Source organism: Homalodisca vitripennis, chromosome 6, assembly GCF_021130785.1.
Source record: "Homalodisca vitripennis isolate AUS2020 chromosome 6, UT_GWSS_2.1, whole genome shotgun sequence".
NCBI lineage: Eukaryota > Metazoa > Arthropoda > Insecta > Hemiptera > Cicadellidae > Homalodisca > Homalodisca vitripennis.
Window position 1 is genome coordinate 156,792,847 of NC_060212.1, and position 21,677 is coordinate 156,814,523.

Genomic DNA, 21,677 nt, shown 5'->3' on the forward strand with positions numbered 1-21,677 from the left:
TTTTGAGAGACGAGACAACTCTTTTTATTTCAATTACCATAGCAGAGTACAAACACAAGTAGAATCCCATAGTCTGGTGCTTTGGTCAAAAAACCAAACTTAAGGACAAAAGCTGTCAATTTGTTTATATACTGTACTTTAAACTGAGGGCTTTCTTGACATTGTGATATGGCATTTTAAAAGTGTCTTAAGGCAAAACAGAGAAATGAATTCTAACTAGCATGCCTCAATGATCCATTCTTTTCTAGACTACAGTCCAAAAAGCATCAGTACTTAACAGCGCAAAACCTTATAAACGATTATTTTGGAAAGTTGAACGAACTTAAGAATTTTCCCCCTATAACAGAAGTAGATAATAAGTAAGCAGGATTTCCTAGAATGTAATAGGCTTCACAGTCCTGCTTATGTATGTATATTTTCTTCCTTGGTAAACAAGGCAAACTCAATTATGGCACTGGAAATATCTTAGACTAATAGTACATTACACTTGACCAATAGTAAACCAAAAGAGCCGAATTAAGTCACTTATTCATTTAGTAGATTTCCGAGAGCCACATACGTATAAAGCTTTTTTTTAGTAGACACCGTATAAACGAAGTAGGCTTCTCAGACCTACATATGTACTATGGCACTAAGCATTAAACGCTTTGGGCAACAAGACATACTCAGCTGTGGCTTTGGAAATCTAACTAATTCAAACCAGAAATGCTCCTACATATGCAAAACATGATGTGTCAGGTTAAACTTAGATACCATGAACAATGAAATAATCATGATACCTGATGTATGCCTACTTAAGTTTGAAAAATGTCATAGGACTCCATCATATTACATTATAATTGCTTTTACTTATTAGTATAAGGATTTCGATTTTGAAAATTGTGTGTGAAGCCGTAGGTAATATCTAGTATTATATATATTGTTTGTCATAGCCCTCCTTCTTGCACTATTTATATTGAAACGAATGGAAGTACAATAGAAATCTATTGACTGCAGTGAAATGTCTATAAACCAAAGTGAGTAGAATAAATATAAAATTGATAAATTTGAAATTGGCGCCATATGGTAGACTGTGGAAACTAGGACCTTACATTTCCAGTAAGCTAAGGAGGATACCACAATGTGATAGCACATCATTGTAAAATGTTGGAACCGATTGTCAACATGGACATTCAGTGTATATTTTTTACTCTTTACTTTATAAACCAAATTGTATTTCTCTACATACAAATGGCATTTAAACAGATGGCTTTTGACAACTTAAAATGTTTATTTACTTTTGATAAATTTGGATTCTGTATACCTAATTCAAACCAATTTTGTTCTACAAAGTAAACGAAAATGGAAAATCATAGTGTTATTGCATTGTTTTAATACACTTGGATATGTTTTAACAACTTTATATAACATTTTACTTGACAATTTATTGTTTAAAGGGTTGACCATTATTGTGTTTATTTTACTTGTATAATTAAAACTTGCTACTATACTTTAGTAGTTTAAATCCCAGAAGTGTAATGGGAACATATAATTGTACATTTACAAATTCAAACATGCTTGTTTGCGTTAGATGTTATGTTCATCATATAATTAAACATATGTATACTTCCAGATCATACAATGATACTAGTACCTAAAGATTCAGAAGGTTCTAAACAGATATTTCAATTTTTTTGATGCAATGTAATGAGCATAAGAAATAAAATTAACATACTAAAACAATTTAGTCCAAAACTTGCATTGATAAGCCATAGAACATATCTAAATATGTCATTTTATACCAATTACTACAACCAGTCCAACAGAAAAAGGTGGGTTAGGTGTCTAAACAAGCAGAGAGAAATACTGGTTGATCCAATATGAATTAACCAGTAGTCAGTGTTACATCATCAACTCTTTTACTGTGCTACATTAGTATTAAATTAAATTATAGCGATAAATAATTTTCAATTACTGGTTTTAAAAGAGTGTTGATATGTATCTAATCCCAGAGACACAACATAAAGATTAAGAATATTAATGTTCTCCTACACACAGGGATGCCTCATAGATATTTAGTAGGTTATGCATATGTTAATAGTAAAGAGTCTGATTTTTCTATGGCAGAAGAAAATTTGTAAGGCTAATGTAAATGGTTCATACTGTAAATTTATATGAAAATAGTGGATCAGTTTTTGAGCCTGGTTTGACTGTTCCCAATTGTTAGTTTTGTAAAATAACAAAAAAATTTATAGATTTTATAACTTTGTCTGACTGGTTGTCAAACAGATGAATGATTTAGATGGCCCAGAACAATATGGCATAGACTGGTTTGATGTAAAACAGAAAGTAATGGTATTTAATTTAATGCTATTGTTGTATGCAGACTGCAGTTTTTCAGCTGGGTTGTCTGATTCCCATTGTTGTATTGTTGGAAATGGTAAGCATTTGGTTAAGCCTAATTGTATTTGTTAACTTAGATAAATGTGCTTGATTAAATGGTAACTGAGAGCCAAGAGGATAAGCAGTAGTCTACAGCAGCTGTCAGTCATTTCATTCAGCTGGTCATTTTGTTCTTTCTTTCATTCCGTTCTCTGACCAGTCGTTCATTTTGTTCGGTCGGTCACATGATGACTGATATTGACCAGTAACATGCTCTAGCGGAAAGGCTCAGTAACTGTACACTAAATGGATCAGTTGAGTGGGTTGCGGCAGTGAACGAGACTGACTGGGCCGGATCAGTCAGATGATCCAAATATCACACCACTACTGTTGATCAGTGCTGGTAATGTTGATGCAGTGTCTAGTCAGTGCCACATTCACAGGTGGCCGAGCAAATGAATGATGTGGACTTATTTGTCATTTATGATGTGATCAAATAATTCTTACAGCTTAGAAATGTAATTGTACATCTTTTAAAAATTCTTGATGTTAAATTACTGCTTTTGTGGTCATTTTAGTTTTCTGTAAAAAATATAAATGTATAAATATAAAAAGTTGTATTTGTGAATAGACTTACCATTGCTCTAAAAAGGTAAGTGCAACAATGTTTTTTTTTTTGACAAATTACCATCTTAAATTTCCTTTTTCCTGGAATCACTTTACTAATACTGTAGACAGTCAGCCATGTTATTATTTAATTTAATGTTTAGATCCATATATAGAACTCAGTAAAATTTAACAAATAAGTTTTAAAAGATAATTCAGTCTTTGGTATTTAGAAACTAAGAATGGACTTTTAATCAAAAAGAACACAAAAACAAACAAGTTTACTTAAACATTAATCATGAACAGTTTTGCAAATCATGTATTTTAAAAATAATTTAGTCTTGGCCATTTTCAAACTAAAAATATATTTATGAAGCTTACAAAACACTTAAAAAAGTATGCAATTTATTAACTGAGAGTGCTTTAGTGTAGCTTTAGTAACAATATTTGTACAAGTCAAAATTTAAAAAATTTAGCAGGAGTGAAGAGAGTGAGCATTTAGTCTGAATTCCCTTTCTGTATTTACACAAATATTATAAAATATATACATAAAAGTATAAAGTGTTTAATTCTGAACTTTTTGCTTACTTTTAATAACTTCTAATGCAGGTTTTAATATATTTTATAATTATTTATTTAAATGTCCAGAAAATCAGGCACAGAGGCAGTTCGTAAATAGCCAAAATACGAAAATCTTGAGGTTGCCAATGAAAGGATTATTCAATTTAAAAAAAATATATATTTTGCACATATATATCTTATTATTAATTTGTATACCAAAATCATATTTTCTATTGGACTGTCAATTGGTACACTAAAGTAAATATGGGTTTATTTTAAAAGGCAAGTAAAGTAAGCATTATGGATATCTTTAATTACAGCACCTTAACACGTTCAATGCGGTTGCGGTAGATCTACTGCACGGCTGCCTCGCGCCAGGCGCGCATGACGTAGATCTACTGCACAGCGCCATTGTTTAGAAACCCAGTCAGTCAGTCAGTGTGCTCTCAGCACTCGTCGTGTATGGTTGTCCGTTTTGCCGCTCGTGGGGATATACTTTTCCCGCGTTTTTGTGGTCGCCGTTCTCAGTTAGCGTTTTGTGGTTAGTTTTTAGACTACTTCAAATTTTACCGTTTTTGTTGTGTGTTTAGTGTTATTCTTATAATACAATAGACATGGATTTGCCTCCTGGAACTAGTGGAATCCAGAATAGACGTCAGTTTGTGGCTAATAGTGATTCTGATTATGAAGACGACCCTGGTGTCCCTGGTTATGCTCCGGACCTCGACGATGAACAATACGAGACTGATGAGTCAGAGGTCGAAGACCCAGACTATGACGTAAGACCACCACAATGGAGTCCTCAAACTATAGGTATGAAAGATGTACCGTTTACAAAAGAGGAAAAGTTTTTAGTCCCTTTGCCTAATGAGATTACCCCAATCAATTTTTTCTTGTTGCTGGTGGATGTGATTTTTTTGGAGGGCATTGTGGCTACTACGAATAGATACGCGTTGGAGTTATTCTGTGGACCTACTACAACCCCAGGCTCACGAATCCATAAATGGAAAGACATTACCGTGGAGGATCTCAAATGTTTTATTGGCCTATTGCTGCACATGGGAATATTACAATTACCCCGAATACAAGACTATTGGAAAACTTGTAAGCTGTTTTCAACGTGCTTCCCCAAATTCATGGCCAGGGACAAATTCATGCTTATTTTGCGATGCATTAATTTTGAAAGGTACCCTAACCCAAACAACAGAGCTTCTAAAGTACAGTTTCTAATTGACTACTTCAACAATAAAATGGACTCAATTTATTATCCTCAAAAAAAGTTGTGCATTGACGAGGGAATGGTTTTATGGAGGGGACGGTTGTACTTTAGGCAATATATAAAAGGGAAACGCCATAAGTACGGCATCAAACTGTACAGTTTGTGTGACCCCCATGGCCTAATACTTCGTTTTTTTATGTATTGCGGAGTTTTAGATGATTACGGTGGTAAGGGGCATGCAGCCAATGTTGTATTGAAGCTGATGCAAGGGAAACTCAATTGTGGCCACAGTTTATTTATGGATAATTATTATAATAGTTTTACTCTTGCCTCAAGCCTGCTCCGTAGGAATACATATTGCACTGGAACTCTTCGGCTGGACAGAAAATACGTATCTCCTGAAGTCAAATCGGCAACCCTGAAAAAGGGTGAAACCATCGCCCGCTACGCCGAAAGTGTTGTTGTCGCCAAATGGAAAGACAAACGCGTTGTCTCTTACATATCCACTGAATTTGAAAATGACATGGTGAATTCAATTAATCGAGGTGGTTTGGAGAGACTAAAACCACTACCAATTGTTCAATACAACCATGTTATGAAAGGCGTGGACCGCAGTGACCAAATGATGTCATATTATCCTTGCGAAAGGAAAACACTGCGGTGGTATAAAAAGATTTTTGTCCACGTAATTCAGATGATGTTAGTGAATGCACACTATCTCTATAACGAAGTTCGCACATCAAGTGGAAAAAACAAAATGCCATTGTACGACTTCCGTCTGGAGGTTATTGACAAGCTACTCCCGGACGTTCCCGAGCCTCCTCGACCTCTGAAGCGCCGCCGCGTCCCCCATGTACCCTCACGGATTACAGAAAAAGTGGCTTGTGGAAAGAGAAGTAAACAAAAGAGGTGCAGAGTTTGCTATGCAAATGGCAGAAAGAAATACGTGATGTGGCAGTGTTTAGAATGTGATGGACAGCCTGGGTTGTGTGTCCCACATTGTTTTGACCAATTCCATGACTAATGAAGCGTACCTTGGGGAGGATGGTTGGGTTGTAAATAGTAGTTTTTAGTGTTTTTTATCAATATATTTTTAGTTATACTAAGTGATTTGTTCCCAGTATTATTATAAACAATCGTTAGTGGTCTGTTTTTCAAAAACAATAAGGAAAACGGTGCGCGCTTCGAAGAGAGACTGGCCCCAGGAGCGTGTGCGGTAGATCTACTGCACGTTTTCAAAATGGCGAAATTCGGCTCTTTTGGTGTTTGATGACCTTTCTGTACCAACCCGTGTCACAACAACTAAATTGGTAAGTGAATACTAATAAAAAAAAATTAGCCTCTAGCAACATACATTACTTAATTTTTAGCAGCGAACGTGTTAAATATATCTTTATAATAAAGTTTTTATTTTAAATTATACTAGCTGTTACCCATAGCTTTGCACACAATTTAAAAAATAAAAATCTATAGCCTACTTAATCAAAGCACTTATGATGTGATATGATGGTCCCCTATGATATTTTGTAAGTAGGCATACGATCAGTTACATATTATTTCAATTTTCATGGATAGACGATGAGAGATTGATGGACTAACTATTATATCAAGTTTTGCGCTTTTCCTAGATTATATATATATATATATATATATGCCTGATTGTGTGTAGATCTAAGAAACCTATTCCTGTCAAAAAGTGTTGACTTCTAGTCCACAATATTTCCAGTGTAGTGTCGTAGTAGAATTTGCCACGTTGTCTTAAGAAATAGATTATAGACATGTAGGACTGGTAAGTCTACCTTGGCCAAAAAGCGTCTATTTCAGGCCGCTTAAATTAACTTCCGGTCTAATGTATTTTTAGGTCCCAACCAAGAAAATATATACATATGTAGGTCTCAGAAATCTACTCTGTCAAAAAGGGTTTAGTTACGTCCCTGCAATCTTCTTTTGGTCTAAGATAATTCCAGTGCCATAGTTGAGCTACTTTGTTGTCACGATGAGAAAATACACATGCATACCTAGGACTGAGAAGTCTACTACAGTTAAAAACATCTAATTCAGGTATAAGGGGGAAATCCTTAAGAAGTTTATCCAATATTTCAATAATCATTTACGATAGGTGTTTTTAATTCGTCTTTGGCTCAATCTGGAATAAAAGTCATAGGGTAACTTTGCTCAAGGTAAAATTGTTACAGTGTGTTTGTGTATGTACTAAAATGTTTCTCTAAATCCCTACAAATTAATTACTCATTGCAAAATGATATAGGTACATATGATAGCACGTGTGCAATTGTTTGTTATCATAGAGAAATTAAAAAAATACAGATTTGAAGTGAAAGGCATGATACAAGCACATCCATTTATCAACACTGAAAATTTATTCTATTGATTGGCAGTATTGTAGAACTAAAGTGATGCCTAATTTAACGTTTGCTATTATCCTCTCATTCTATGTAGGCGTACATTTTGTTTTACCATTGTACATATTTATTTTTTTAGTTGCATTGTTGTTTTATTTGTTAATACTACATAAGTTTAGAGGAGAAAGTAATAGTATTCTAATAGTACTGTATTGTCATAATAAAAATATAACTTGATTAAATTGTTCTTGATATAAAAAAAATATAAATATTTAAATATAACTTTGCATTTTTTTCTCACTGCTGCATATTTGTAGACATAAATTTATAGAAAATACAATTTTTATTATTTCAAAATTTATTTTTACTCTACAAAAAATGTATTATTGCTATATTGCAATCAGCAAAACACATTCTACTACTCATTTGAAGAGTTCAGTGTTATAGTTTTCATAAATATCATAATATTTTCCATTTTTAATACGATTCTCGTATACTCAAAATAAACATGTTTTAAATTTAGTAATGGTTTATAAAGTCACACCTGTTAAGAATAAACATTATATGCAACAGTATGCAGAATAAGTATTTTATAAGAACTATTTTTAAAAAGCTTGCATCATGTGCATCTTTTAAGTCAGAAGCACCACTTTTTAAGTTTAAATCGTTACAAATCTACTTTAAACTAGTAGTAGTGAAGGATATAAAATAAAAATCATTCACAAGATGAGTTTGTTACTATTAGTATAGAACCTAGATCTTAGTAGAGAACCTATACGTTAGTGGTGATTCTTCAATTAATATTATCTTTGTATGAACAAGTAATAAATTTTAGGCAAGTTTAAACATTAATTTTATATGAATTATTTCCCTAACATGCCAGAAAAATTTAAATGAAACCAGGTTATTAACATATTCTGTATGTACAGAATGTATTCTAGTTTATCATTTTATGTTTTAATGTGGTAGTACATTGTGGGTGGATTGAATATATTATATTGTAGAAGTAGGTATAAAAATTAGTTGGAAGCAAAGATGAAAAATTATCATCCCAATAGGGCTGTACATGACTCATTATCTGCTATCTTTATGTGTCATTCCAAGGTCACTATTATCTACATAGAGACAATAACTGTTTAACAGCTATAACAAGAGAGTTGCTTAGGCTGCATTCCAGAAGTTTTTTTTTATAAACTTATCAACATAAATATGCACAGCACTTTCTGTTTTAATACTGAGCCAAAACTGTCTTTCCTTGTTTATATTACAAATTTTTTTAAATACAACAAATAATGTTTCCATTTTATTAAACTCTTTTCAATTTTTTATTATTGGCCTTCTAAACAAATGTGGGAATAATATGAAATACATACACTGTAATGGCCTTATCAGAGATGTAATTGAGACAAATGTTTTACTTGGATAAGGTTGTGCACACATATGATTGCTGATACACCTTTCTAATATTCAAATGAAAAGTTACGTAATCACAAATATGTTCGACCTTGATTCAGTAAAAAACTATGAATACAGATTATGAGGTAAGTAAAGAATTGAAACCAACATGCAGGAGCGAGTTTTTTGAGGGATTTCTCTTTAACTTTGTTTTGTTAAAGGCTAGTATGTCACTAGCCAACAAGAATGCAAGCAAGGAGGGGAGCTCCTATTATTGGAGGCTTTTTATAGGGGATTCTTTCTTTGCTTGTGACATTTTTAATTGGTCGTATTAAACACATTTAAGAGAAAATAGACAAATCTAATTGCAAATTTTTGTTGACCTTCTTGGGAATTGAACCTGTGACCTCTTGTTAGAGACAACTCCTTTAGCAATGGTGAAGGGTAAGTTTTCTCTGGGCTAGGAATTATATACAATTATTACAATAGTACATTATATTTGAATGAGCTAATCTAGGAAACTTTTGATATGAAAAACAGCCATTATATAATAACAGAAGTTGTAATCTAACTAAATATATACCCATTGACAAATTAACATTTAACAGTCAATCCGATGTATTTGTGATTGAATTATAGTACCATATTTATAACAATCTTACCATTGCCCAGCATTAATCTACAGTAGTATTCCATTTTACATCAAGATTTTATTCACAGGTATATATTTTGTATGTAATAATTATTATATTATTTAATTCAATTATAAATCTTACTAAAAATTAGAAATTAAAAAAAAAATCACTACTAACACGGGGTACATTAATTTCCATCTGATTAATTATTTTCAATACTGGTGTGTGTTTAGCTGGCACAGTTGGCTCATGTTTCCTGTTACAACCAGCAATTATGTGGCTACTAGAACAGAAAGTAAACTTTTGATAAATGATGTTGTTTCCTGATAAGAACTATTGAGGCCATTTGTTTGTCAAGAGTGAGATTGCTGCAGAAAATATCCATGATAATTCTAGTGAAATATGTTGAATCATTTGAATTATTTAGTAACCATTACATCTAACAGAGTGATACTTGTTCCAAAATTAGAACGTAAGTATGAGTGTAAATTATTACATTACAATACTACTTAGAATTAAATATTGCTGGATAGAATTTTTCAAATTCAAATATCTATATTGTGATTCCATTGCCTTTTGTGCCTAATCTACAGAAATGTTAAATCATTGTTAAGTTCTCATCCCATATGTTACCGCTTTAGGTTTAGGTATGTTAAAATTGGGATTTAACTGTTTTGGAAAGGAAGATTATTTTCTATAAGGTTGTTAAGTGTACATACTATTTTTTTTTTATATTTTCAATGAATAATTAATTATTTATTGTAAGTGCTGACAGAAAAATTGGAGTTTAAAACTACAAAAATAATTTACATTAATTTTAGGTTAGTACTAAGTATTTCATTTTTGAAGAACAAGAAACAAACAGTATTTTAAAAGTGAAATGTTTACAAATATTTATGCAGCTAATTCAAAGAAAATTTAAAAGATATGAACAGAATATTGTGATATAAAAGAACACTTCACACTCATTTTTCAATGGAAACCCCACATTGTTTATTTTTAACCCTTTAAGTACACCGCCCAATCTATTGGACATTTCAACAAATTTATTCTACTCGGTTGTTTTCCTATTAGTTGGTAAAAAGAAATTTGTTTGCTTCTTCATGTCACAATGTTATTACGATAAAGTGTAACGCCCTGTCTTGTAAATTGTTACAGCTAAATGAAACGTGTTAACTATGAGTTAAGAATTTATATATTCTATCGCTGTTAGTCACATAATTATTCCAGTTTATAAGAAACTAATTTTTTCAATAATAATAGTTAATCTGACACGTCACCAATTAAGTAATTTAACGTTTTGAACCCAGAAACTGGAATAGAATATTATTACAATAGTACAATGGTACAGAGCTAAAATTGTGCAGCTAGCCTCGTGCGCTGCTGATACAAATTGCTAACTCCAGGGCTAGCTAGCCTCTCACACAGGCTCTAGTCTTTTTAGATTAGCCACGGCCGCTGAAGCAATGACAGCTACTTGACCTGTTTAGCTGTTAGACGTCAGTCACGTACAAAAGTTTAGGTAGGTGACATGTTAGTCCGATGCAATGCCTTATTTAACCATTTTAGGACAACGAATATTTGTTAATTTTTTCTGGTAAATACTTTTGAAGTGACTACTTTTTTTCTGAAGGGTATACTGAAGAAGACTAGTGAAAATAGAAAAAATACAAACAGTTTATAAGTTTACATTATACATAATACAGTTTTGTTACATTTTAAGTTTAGTATTAAACAAGATGTACATATCATATTTTTATCTTAGTATTCACACAAAAATGGTATATCTTATAACATAGTAATAATTTGATTAGGAATAAAGTTAAAAAAAAATTTTACTTTTTTGATTGTTTTCATTTTTGTTGATTTACTATAAGAACAAACAATAATTTTACAGCGGAAAAAATATTTTTCAGTTGCTAAATTTATTTTATAAGGGCACAAAATTGATACTGATTATTGGAAAATAAGGATAAAAAATTATGTGCTAGCAATAAAAAATCCTAAATTAGCTAAAATGTACTAAACATATGTGTTACTCGTTGTGAAAAAGATATAGATGATGAGTTTACTACCAACATGACCACATAAAATATTTATAGAAAGGTCATAGCATAAGCGTTAGCATAGAGAATCATTTGATTTTACGATATTCCGTGACTAATAAACATAACTAAAATAGATGGTTATGGATATGTTTTTGGGCAAATCTAGTACGGAATACTTATAGCCTGCCTGTATCGTCTTCTTAGATACTTTGGAGGCTATATAGCTAATATAGCTAAATGTAGCTTGCTCGTCCTGTCCTAAAAGGATAAAGCTACAAGAATAAAGTTATTTATTGATTCATATACAATGTTCATCAGTTAGATAAAATTATTAGTTACTTGTTGTAAGTACTAATATAATACAATACAATACTTGTTGGCATTTAAATTTCCATCAATGAAAAATGGTCCTATAATTGAATTACGTATTATACCTCCCCACATGTTAACTTTTGGGGATGTTGTGTGTGACACTATCATCAAGTATGAGTCAACGTTATCCCAATACATGCAGTTATGCCTGTTAACATAGTCAGTCAACATAAAAGTCGACTCATCTGAGAATACAATATCATCCCAAAGTATTTAGCTTTGCTCAATTCTATTCATAATAATTTCATAAAATCCCATCTGACAATCAAAATCGTCTTCGCTCACTTGTTGCATCAGGGAAACACAGTGTGCTTTGAAACCAGGCTTCTTTAAAAATGTCTAATGAGCCGTCTTCTTCTATCATAGTAGTTGGTTGTCCACGTATGACATGGTCCCTAACACTACTATTTTCTGGAAATCGGGCAACTGTGTACTGTAAAGAAAAGTTTTATTGAATAAATCTGTTACTTCTGCATATGGTCTTACATCATCACCCCAGCCATGCATTAATTAAAGTGTAATTCTTTTACACTCTCAAAACGACACAGCTGAACAAAAAGAACTTTTTAAAAAAAGAAAAGAAAATATAGCTTTGCAAATAGCTGTTGAATCATAACTTACAGTGACAGGATAAGGCTGCAACAACTAATATAGCTTGGAAAAATAAATAAATTGGAAATGTTATATATTATTTACATTTATTAATATTTATAAGTTTTTCCAATTGCTCCAAGGGTCTTCAATAATATAGCTTGCAATTGATAAGGTGAAATAAAGGAAGATAACAGACTATGTTGGGAAGTCCAGTGAATGGAAAACCTTATCAGGGTAGTACTTTCATTTATAGTTCACTTCTTTTAGCAGTGATTATTTCTGAATATGCTTAGCATATTACCAGACTTTTACCAGATGGCTGGAGAGAACATTTTGAACACCTAATTTGAAATTAGTTCCCTCAAGTATTTAATTCAACTTGTAACAGGTACAGTATTAGCTATTTCTTAAGTACAATGTATTAAAAATGTTTAAGATTTAAACAGCAATTTATTCAGGCTGGATCAACCTTCTCAAGTCCAGTTTGCGGCATTGTTTTCAGTTCAACTGGACCTTTAAAATGATGCACAACTTATTATAGGCTGTCATTAAAGATTTTCCTTCTTACCTCCAACAGGCTGTCCCCAGAGGTGGCATCCGATCACCAAGTACACAGAAAAGTAGCTTACTATTAACAGTAACGGTATGCCAAATTTGGTTGTCAACTTTAATTTTATCATTTACCTTATCTTTCAGGGTATACATAGTTTTACATTTGGACCATAGAGTAAATACTGAAAAATATGGAGTGGAAAGTCCATTTAAAAAAAGTTGGTGCCAAAATTTGATTATCATATGCTCTCACATTTTGGTACTCTCCTTTGCTCACCAGAAATGAGTTGTGGCACCAATTTCAGACTATTCAATATTATATTATTGTTCTACTAAAAACATATAAATTAATCTGAATTGGTTTCTAGACAGTGGTTAGTTTTCTTTGTGACTTTCTATGCACTGTATAATTTTTCCCACAAAATTTTTATTGTTGTAACCAATTATCTGATATTAAGTTGGTCAGTGGATGTTATAACAAATCAACTGATAGTAAAATGGTTAACAAGTTGACTACGGCAGACGCCTTAGGGCGTAGTAGTCTTGTGCATTAGTCAAGATCACTCATTATAGAGTTGCAGTGAAGGTGTTAATGGATTGTGAATAACTGCCTGAGCAACACGTGTATTTTAGTAATCAGTTCTTTTAAACTAACAAAATTACTCTCATAAGGTTAACATTGGAACTTTGAAAGCTTGTGGGGCAAAGTCCTATGGAATCTAATTTGGATAGGAAAGGGGAAGGTGTACATAGAGAAAAATGTGTGGAATAGAGGCATGATGTCACTCACCAAAGTTGTCTACACACACACGCACACACACACGCACAGCACGGTAAGGCTGAGATGTCTCATCATCCCAAAAGACTCTCACAGGGTCTTCACACTGTCTTTAGGCACATTTACAGATAAGAGCAGAGTACAACATATATCATACTCAGATTCCTCTGGAATCAAAGGGTAGGAATATCCAATTATGCGGGAATCCACATGTGTCCAGGGTCACGAAAGATGATCTCCATAAATTACATTTAATGCGGATCATTGGTGTTCAATAAATACCCGTACATTCTGTGTGAATTTACATAGTTTTAAAGAGAGGAAAGGGCAACGGACATGTACTCGGCCCAAAACTACCAACGAGATTGAGTTCCACAACCCCTGATTCACATTATGGATGAGAACCTCTCTTTGGAATTATTTCTTTTAGTGACAATGGCTACTGTGTTAAATGATTTTGCATAACCCTATGTCTATAAAATAAAGTGACTAGCTTTATCCAGTATGAAAAGAATTGTGATTTAATGTACTAAACTGGTGACGTTCTTCCAGTTGCGATTAACAGCTTGCTAGAAGCAGCTGGGGACAAAGATGACACAGTCCGGGCAACAGTATCTGCCTCCCTGCGCCGGTTGGCCAAGAAATATGCAGTACACGTTCTGCAGTGTGCTGTCGCCTATCGCCAGAAAAATCCTAAGGTAACACAAATCATTCCTTAGGGGAGACATTGTTATAGTTTTATAATAATAGTAATATTTTTTATTGCATATGAATACAGAAATATTATTGCAACTGTCAAAGTCAATTATATACTAACTTTTTGCATTCATTCACTACATTTGAATCTCACATATACATAACATTTTTACATTCACAATAATGTACATTCATGATAAATGTAATGTTTTAATATAGCTATTTATCGATAGCATGCAAAATAGTTTATATATTCTAGAATTGCTTGTAGCAAACAGCTACACCCCCAATACTTATTAATACTTGATGTATATCTTGTTTATATAATTTATTCCATTTTTAAATACCATAACGCATATTTGAAAGTGTCCTTTTTTCACATTTGGTTACTTTTATTCCTGAAAGTCCCAAGTCTGGTAATGAATTGTTAGTGTATACATAACCTAGTTGGCTATACAGATTATCTTGTATTATTCGTATTAAATTAGTGTTTTTTTTTATTTTTACTTACAAATCTATATTATTGTCTGCACAAATAATACTAACAACATTATTTAAACACTAAAATAACATAGGAATGTACTAATTTTGTCAAACAGTATACTTATTTATTTTTTAATGTATCATATATTAATTTAACCATATTCTTTAAAAAAATTGATGTATACAATAAATGAATATAACATAAAAAAGGCATCTGAGAGACATTTTGTAAAAAATTAGTACAATACAATGCTAACATTTCTTTTACAAAATAAAATAACAAGCAGAAACTTGCATCATCAATGTCTGTTAATTATTTTTATTTTTGTTTGCTATATTTCTCCAAAAGGATGTATTTTTCCAAAAACCATTAATTTTATGATTTGTGGTATATACTATATATATAGTTTATACTATATAGTAGATACTTTTTGGATATAAATTAGTAGTTCAAGCATCATGAATAACCAACAGATACCTAAATATGAATGTTGAGTTTAGCTCCAGTTCACTTTCCTATTAATGCAGCGTCTGGAATCCGATGCAGTTACAGACTTCTGGAGCCATGTTCATCTGAAGAAATAGAAAAAGTCAACAATGAAGAAGCTCAAAATGAACAATTTATGTTGTTTCGAGATCAAAGATGAACATGGCTCTAGATTTAGGAGTCAAATCTGTAACAGCATCAGATTCCATATGCTGCATTAAGAGGAAGGTGGACTGGAGCAAAACATTCATATTAAATCAACCCTTCCTACCATGACTACGTTATTTTTATATACCTAAAAAAAGAAAGCTTCAAATAGGTGGTAATAATTGTTCATCCAGCTTGCTATTTGTTCTAAAGTAATCTAGTGATGAGAATCTGCTGTTTTTGTGGTCTTCAGAGTTAAAATTACGTAAAATGTTTTCTGTTTAGAAGTATATCATAGGGCAGTCAAAGGAAATTGAGAAACAAGAATATTACGGTGATATAACATATAACTCTATGTTCGGTGTACAGTAGAACCCCTCATATCCGGCCACCACGGGACCGAGCCCCTGGCCGGATAACGATTCGGCCGGATAAACCAACCTACAGTACACAGCACTTGACGAAACAAAACAATTGTACTGTACTGTACTAACCGCATTGGAAATAATCAACGAACTGTTTCCAGGTTAAACCTATTAGCTCAACTGAGGACAACACAGGAAAATGTAAACAAATAGATACACCAAAATAACGCAAGAGTCGTGGGAGACTAGTGCGTGCAACGGCGCGTCTGCAAGCCGTGGTAAATAAATTTCGATATTGGCTTCCGGGAAGTGGCCGGATAAACCGAGGTGCGGTAAAACCGAGGCCGGATATGAGGGGTTCTACTGTAATGACAATTTTTGCAATGAAAAAACATTTAAATGAGAAGAAAAAGTTTCAACTTTGACTTTCAACAAAAACGAATTATGCAGTAAAAGTGCATGTGATACAGATTTATGTGTTAATTTAATTTTTAAGAGTGAGCCCTACTCTAGCGCTGAAGCCGAAAACAAAGGTCTAGGAGATTTTTAATCATTTCCTTACTACTAAAAAAGCACACAAAGAAGCACCAAGAAGGCAAACTTTAATTTTATGAACAGCGAAAAGAAAGATTAGTAATGTTAACCTTTTCGCCGCGTAAATCGACAATAGTCGACTCACCGTTTTTTTCCGTTCGCCGCGTAAAATCGACTTTAGTCCACGGCAGCAGAAAAACTTCTCCGTTGGCTGTGTAAGTCGACTATAGTCCCAAGTGAGTAAACGCCATATTCACTGCCTTCTGTAAAGTGCTACAGCCGCGCGGCAAATATTTGAACTAGACTAGTCACATGACGATGTTGGCAGTTGTTCGGGATCGCGTCTGCTGCTTTTGCCGTGTTTTACTAACATTAAACATTGGTTTATGTTTTGGTTATTTGTTTTGATTTATTGTATTCATATTGTTTAGTTTTTATTGCTTAATATTTTAATGCAAGTAAGTGTTTTAACATTAAAAAGTGTTGTGTTACTGTAAGTGAATATCTTACAACAAAAAGGCTGTGATTGTTAGGTATGTAGGCTAGTCAGGGACAATAGTTTTTTACAAATTTCTAGCCTGTTGAGGTTATTCTGTTTAATAATGGAACAAATAACCGATGATGAGATTAATGAATATTTGAATCATGGTAATGAAGACTCAGATTTTGAAATAGGTGATAACAATGTAGACTATTCTTCTGAAAGTGATATAGATGATCCATTAGATGAAAATAGCCCTAGAGCAATCTAGGCCTAAATCTCAACAAAACAATGCTACCTTGTGGATGAAATTCAAATAGGTTTCTAACATAGTATTAGACAAAATACCTAAATTTACACTTTGTGATACACCTAAGGTCAAATTTGAAAACCTAACTCCAACTGAATCATTTCATAAATTCTTTCCTGAAGCAATCTATAAATATGTAGCTGAACAGGACAAATATTTATTCTTTACAATGTTGTGATGTAACAACTGACATTCCCAAACGTTCTAGACTACACCAACTAAAAGAAATCGATGATAGGGACATGAAAGCTTTTGTAGCAACGCAAATTTCAATGGGACTCATTCATAAGCCAAACGAAGAATCATATTTTCAAGACGGCTTTTGGCTGACAAAAACTCCGGCATTTTCCAAAATATTTTCTAGAGACCAATATCAACTAATCAAGTCTTTTTTGCATTTCAATGATAATAGCAATCAGTGAGTGTCAAAGGGTAATCCTGGATATGATCCACTGTTCAAAATAAGGCCCTTGATAGATTTTGTTTCTAAAACATATCTAGACAACTATGAGCCTGGAGAGGCACTTTCTATAGATGAAAGTATGGTTAAATTTAAAGGTAGGCTATCCTTCAAACAATATCTCCCAAGCAAGCCATCAACAAAATGGGGAATCAAGGTATGGTCCGCTCCTGTGACTCTTCAAATGGATTTCTGTTGAGATTCAAGGTGTATACTGGGAAAGAAACCGACAGTAAAGATGAGGGCCTGGTAGTAGAGTTGTAAAAGATTTGTTACTAGGTTTTGAATCTACTAACAGAATCATATACATGGACAATTTCTACTCTAGTGTTGATTTATTCAACGACCTGAGGTTGAGTGGGTTGGGAGCATGTGGTACGGTGAGAGCAAACCGAAAAAAAATTTGCCTGCACAAATGAAAAATTTGAAGAAAAAGAAAGGTGACTTCCCAACAACAGGATTAGAGAATCTAAGGATATGATAGCATGTTCCTGGCAAGATACAGGAAAAGTAAACATGCTCTCTACTGTAGGTGACACTGGAGTAAAATTAATTGAAGTCCAAAGATCAAAGACAGGCAGACGAGAAGTCACAAAGCCCAATATTCAAGTACTGTACAACAAAAATATGGGTGGAGTAGACTTATTTGACAAGTTTTGTTCTACGTATCCTTATGGCCATAAATCAATGAAATGGTACCACCCCCCTATGGCATTTTGTCATTGAAATTGCATTGATAAATGGCTGCATAGCTTATAATATGCAAAATGGTGTAAGATCTCTAACCCACAAAAGGTTTCGAGAACAGGTTATTGACGGGTTACTAAGTGCATGGCAACCTAGAACTGCAATCCGACGTGGTCGAAAAATTGAGCAACCCTCTTGATGACAGACTAATCAGGGAAAATCCATTTTATCAGCCAATATGGAGATAAAAAACCACAAACCCAACTGTGCTGCTGTTTGTAGTATCCTACCATCAAGCTGCACCAAAAAAGGGAAAGGCACGTGTAAAAGAAAGCAAACATCGTATTTTTGTAAAACTTGCCAGATAGCCACCCCTGTGCATAGTTTCCTTGTTTTGAAATTTTATCACTCTATAAAGATTTATAAGAAAACTTGCAATTGCTAAAAACCAAGACAATCTTGTAAGGCTATAAGAGAATGTTTGCATATTGGACAACATTTTTACATTTTTTATTTTTTATGTTTAGGCCTACTAACTTGTATTTATTGTGACTTATTACTTGAAACTATTAAAAAAGTAAATTGAAGAATGAATAGTTTTAACTTTGTGTAAATAATTCTAAATGTATAAAAGTGAGTGTTTGTGAGACATGGACTCCCTGCTACTTCTGCACCTCGTGCGAATCACCACATTTTCAGCTTTACTGGTAAATTTATATTATTATGTACAAATTACTTGTTACACAATATCATATATGGGTGTATGTACAATTAAATTATGATATAAAGTTCATTCAGATTGCACATCAACCGACGTATACAATTTAATATTTTTTTTACAAATTTTTTGATAAAATAACTAAAAAACATGTATTATTCACCATAAAAAAATTTTAATGTTGCGTTTTTCTTACTAAAACATGTGTGTAACATCTCAAGGAACCAAAATAATAATGTTTAATAATTTGTAGGAAAAAAAAATTTTTTTTTGTCAAAAAATGTAAATCTTGGAACAGTGTTGGTTTAATAATTCGCGGCGAAAAGGTTAAAGAAGAGAATAGAAAAATATATATACATAACTACCCACTACATTATGATTTCAAAATATTTAATGACTTTTTAGGTTTTCCATTTATTCCAGATTAGTGGATGGACTGACAATACAATTCGATCTTTTGCGAATCTGTTTAAAAAAATATTTCAAATAACCTTTCAGATTATAAAAAATAAAAACACCTTTTTTAAATATACGTTTTCTGTATTTCTTATATTGATTATGTATGTTTGTAGTTATTTAAAAAAATCATGATTAACTCTTAATATTTTTATACCTAAGCCTCTGAAGTTACTGAGATACAAAGAAATCACGAAGTACACTAAACTCTTGCGTTCAATAAAAGTTGATAATTTCTTTTTCAAAATTTATTATAAATTAACTATGACTGTTAAACTGATCATAACCTAAGTATTTCGGTATTGGTATAAGAATCTTCATTTAATATTTTTTAAACATTTTAAATAAGAGTTGTACAATTATTTTGAATAACCATCCCGACTCGTTAAGAACACATAAATTTAAAGTTTCATAACTTTTGAAACAAAGCATTCTTGTAAATAAAGTATGTAGAAGAATTTGCTTTATTAATAGAAGAAAGTCTTTAGTAATAGTCATAGTTTTGGTTAAAACATTTTAATTATGTACTGTTATAAAACCTAAAAGAGTTATGTATTGTTTTTTGCATGTAACATTTTTTGAAAATTATCCCTTCTATTTAGTTTCTATTATATGTTAATTGCCTTTTCTAAGCAAAATTCTATTACAATATTTTATAACTATCAAATTATAACTTTTGTAAGAATCTGCTTTGATTGTTTATTGTTCTAATTCCAAGTTATTGTGTAGGTACAAACTGACATAAATACTAGATTTGACAATTTTGGCATAACATGAGATTTGCAAAGTGAGGCCTAGCAAGGTTAATTTAATGTTCTTCTTCTGGTAGTGAACGACGCACAGATATCAATTGGGCATCACCCATCATGTCGCGGGTTCGGATCAGCAAAAGTAACTGGTTCTCAGTAAGATCCCTTCCACAGCTTCCATTACCTTTCGTTGAACTGACTCTTGCCAGTGCTGTTGGTGGATTCCTGAAACTTAGTAATGTGATTTTATATATGTGATAGGGCACACTCTTAAGTGAAAATAGATTATAAATCTGAAAGTTTGTTGTTCCTATTCATCACTGTGTACTGTGTGTCTACAGCTCAGTGCCGGACACCTGGTCGCCATACTTACTGCGATGGAGCACATCTGCGAGGAACAAGTAGATGATCTGGACGACAACACTACCAAGCAGCTGGTTATGTATTGTGTGGAGGAGATGACTAAATGTGCCGAGTACCTGCCTTCCATCCAGTTCCCTGTCTCCAACATGCTGGTGGCCCTTGGACAGAAGAACTGCTCCATTGTGAGTTGAATTCTATTTTATGTTTGGTCGATACTTCTTTCATAAATTACCACTTTCCCTAGTTTCATTAAAGCATGCCGAAGTTGTAACGAATGTTGAAAATAGAGATGCATTGGAGGTCATAAGTTACCAATTATATCTATTTTACTTATCTCAAGCATCCCATTGCAAAAACTTTTCCTTGTGCAGTTGTTAAATTATTTCGTAAAATATGATTTTCAGGTAGGGATTGTAAAAGAAAATTTAGGAATTTGACAGTACAATATTTAATGTGTGTTGTATTTCACAGTGGATGGATTGTGAAGGAAACATGACTTTTCCGAACATTTGCCATGTTCAGTAATACAAGAAATGAGTACCACTACGTTTTGAGATCTACAATCTGATCTCTTCCTCAGGTGGATAGCTGACATAAAACAACCACAATCTATGTTAAAATAAATAAAGCATACCTGAGCAGAATCATAACAACCATTTTGTGTCAACCCCATGCACACTATCTCTAAAACATACATTAAATATAAACCACACACTAATGCAAGCACTAGTTGTGCATTTCCATCACCTAAATTTGGGTGACATGGAAGAAGAAATAACAATAGTGATCTATGCCCAATTGTTCCTTGAGGGCACTAAGAGAGAGATGGCTACTAGTGAACATTTTCATTGTCTAGATTTGGGTGGCAAGGAAGTAGAAATACTCTGTATGATCTGTGTCCTCAATCGTTATTGTTCTCTCAGATTTATCATTTGAATTTCAAATCCTAATAATTTTCTTTAACCTTTGAGGTATGTCAAAGTATCAATCAATCAAAATCATCATCAATCTAATATCTAGTATTCTTAAACCATTGGAGATTGCCCTACAACACAAAAGTTACCAAAGAATACTATTTTAAAGCAATTTTCAGAAGTTCAGAAAAATAGCTATACTTTCATAATTAAGTAATGTTTGAAAAATTTAAAACCACTACCTATGATAAAAAGTATTAAGATATAAACCTACATAGATGATTCTATACAGGAAACATTCATACAACTATAAACATTGTAAGATAAATAAAATTTAATGATCGTC

At 32.7% G+C, this 21,677-nt stretch overlaps 1 protein-coding gene across 4 annotated transcripts in view; it reads left to right on the forward strand.

The window, feature by feature from the left end:
• Positions 1-21,677, forward strand: part of LOC124365053 (maestro heat-like repeat-containing protein family member 1) — an 87,041-nt gene that overhangs the window by 5,484 nt on the left and 59,880 nt on the right. For 3 of the 4 annotated variants that reach the window (XM_046820963.1, XM_046820965.1, XM_046820966.1), the window contains exons 2-4: positions 9,371-9,609; positions 14,034-14,179; positions 20,396-20,599. In XM_046820963.1, the coding sequence (XP_046676919.1) occupies positions 9,540-9,609; positions 14,034-14,179; positions 20,396-20,599 (420 nt within the window). In that variant the 5' untranslated portion in view covers positions 9,371-9,539. The remainder of the gene's footprint in view (positions 1-9,370; positions 9,610-14,033; positions 14,180-20,395; positions 20,600-21,677) is intronic. The other variant, XM_046820964.1, reaches the window with a different exon arrangement.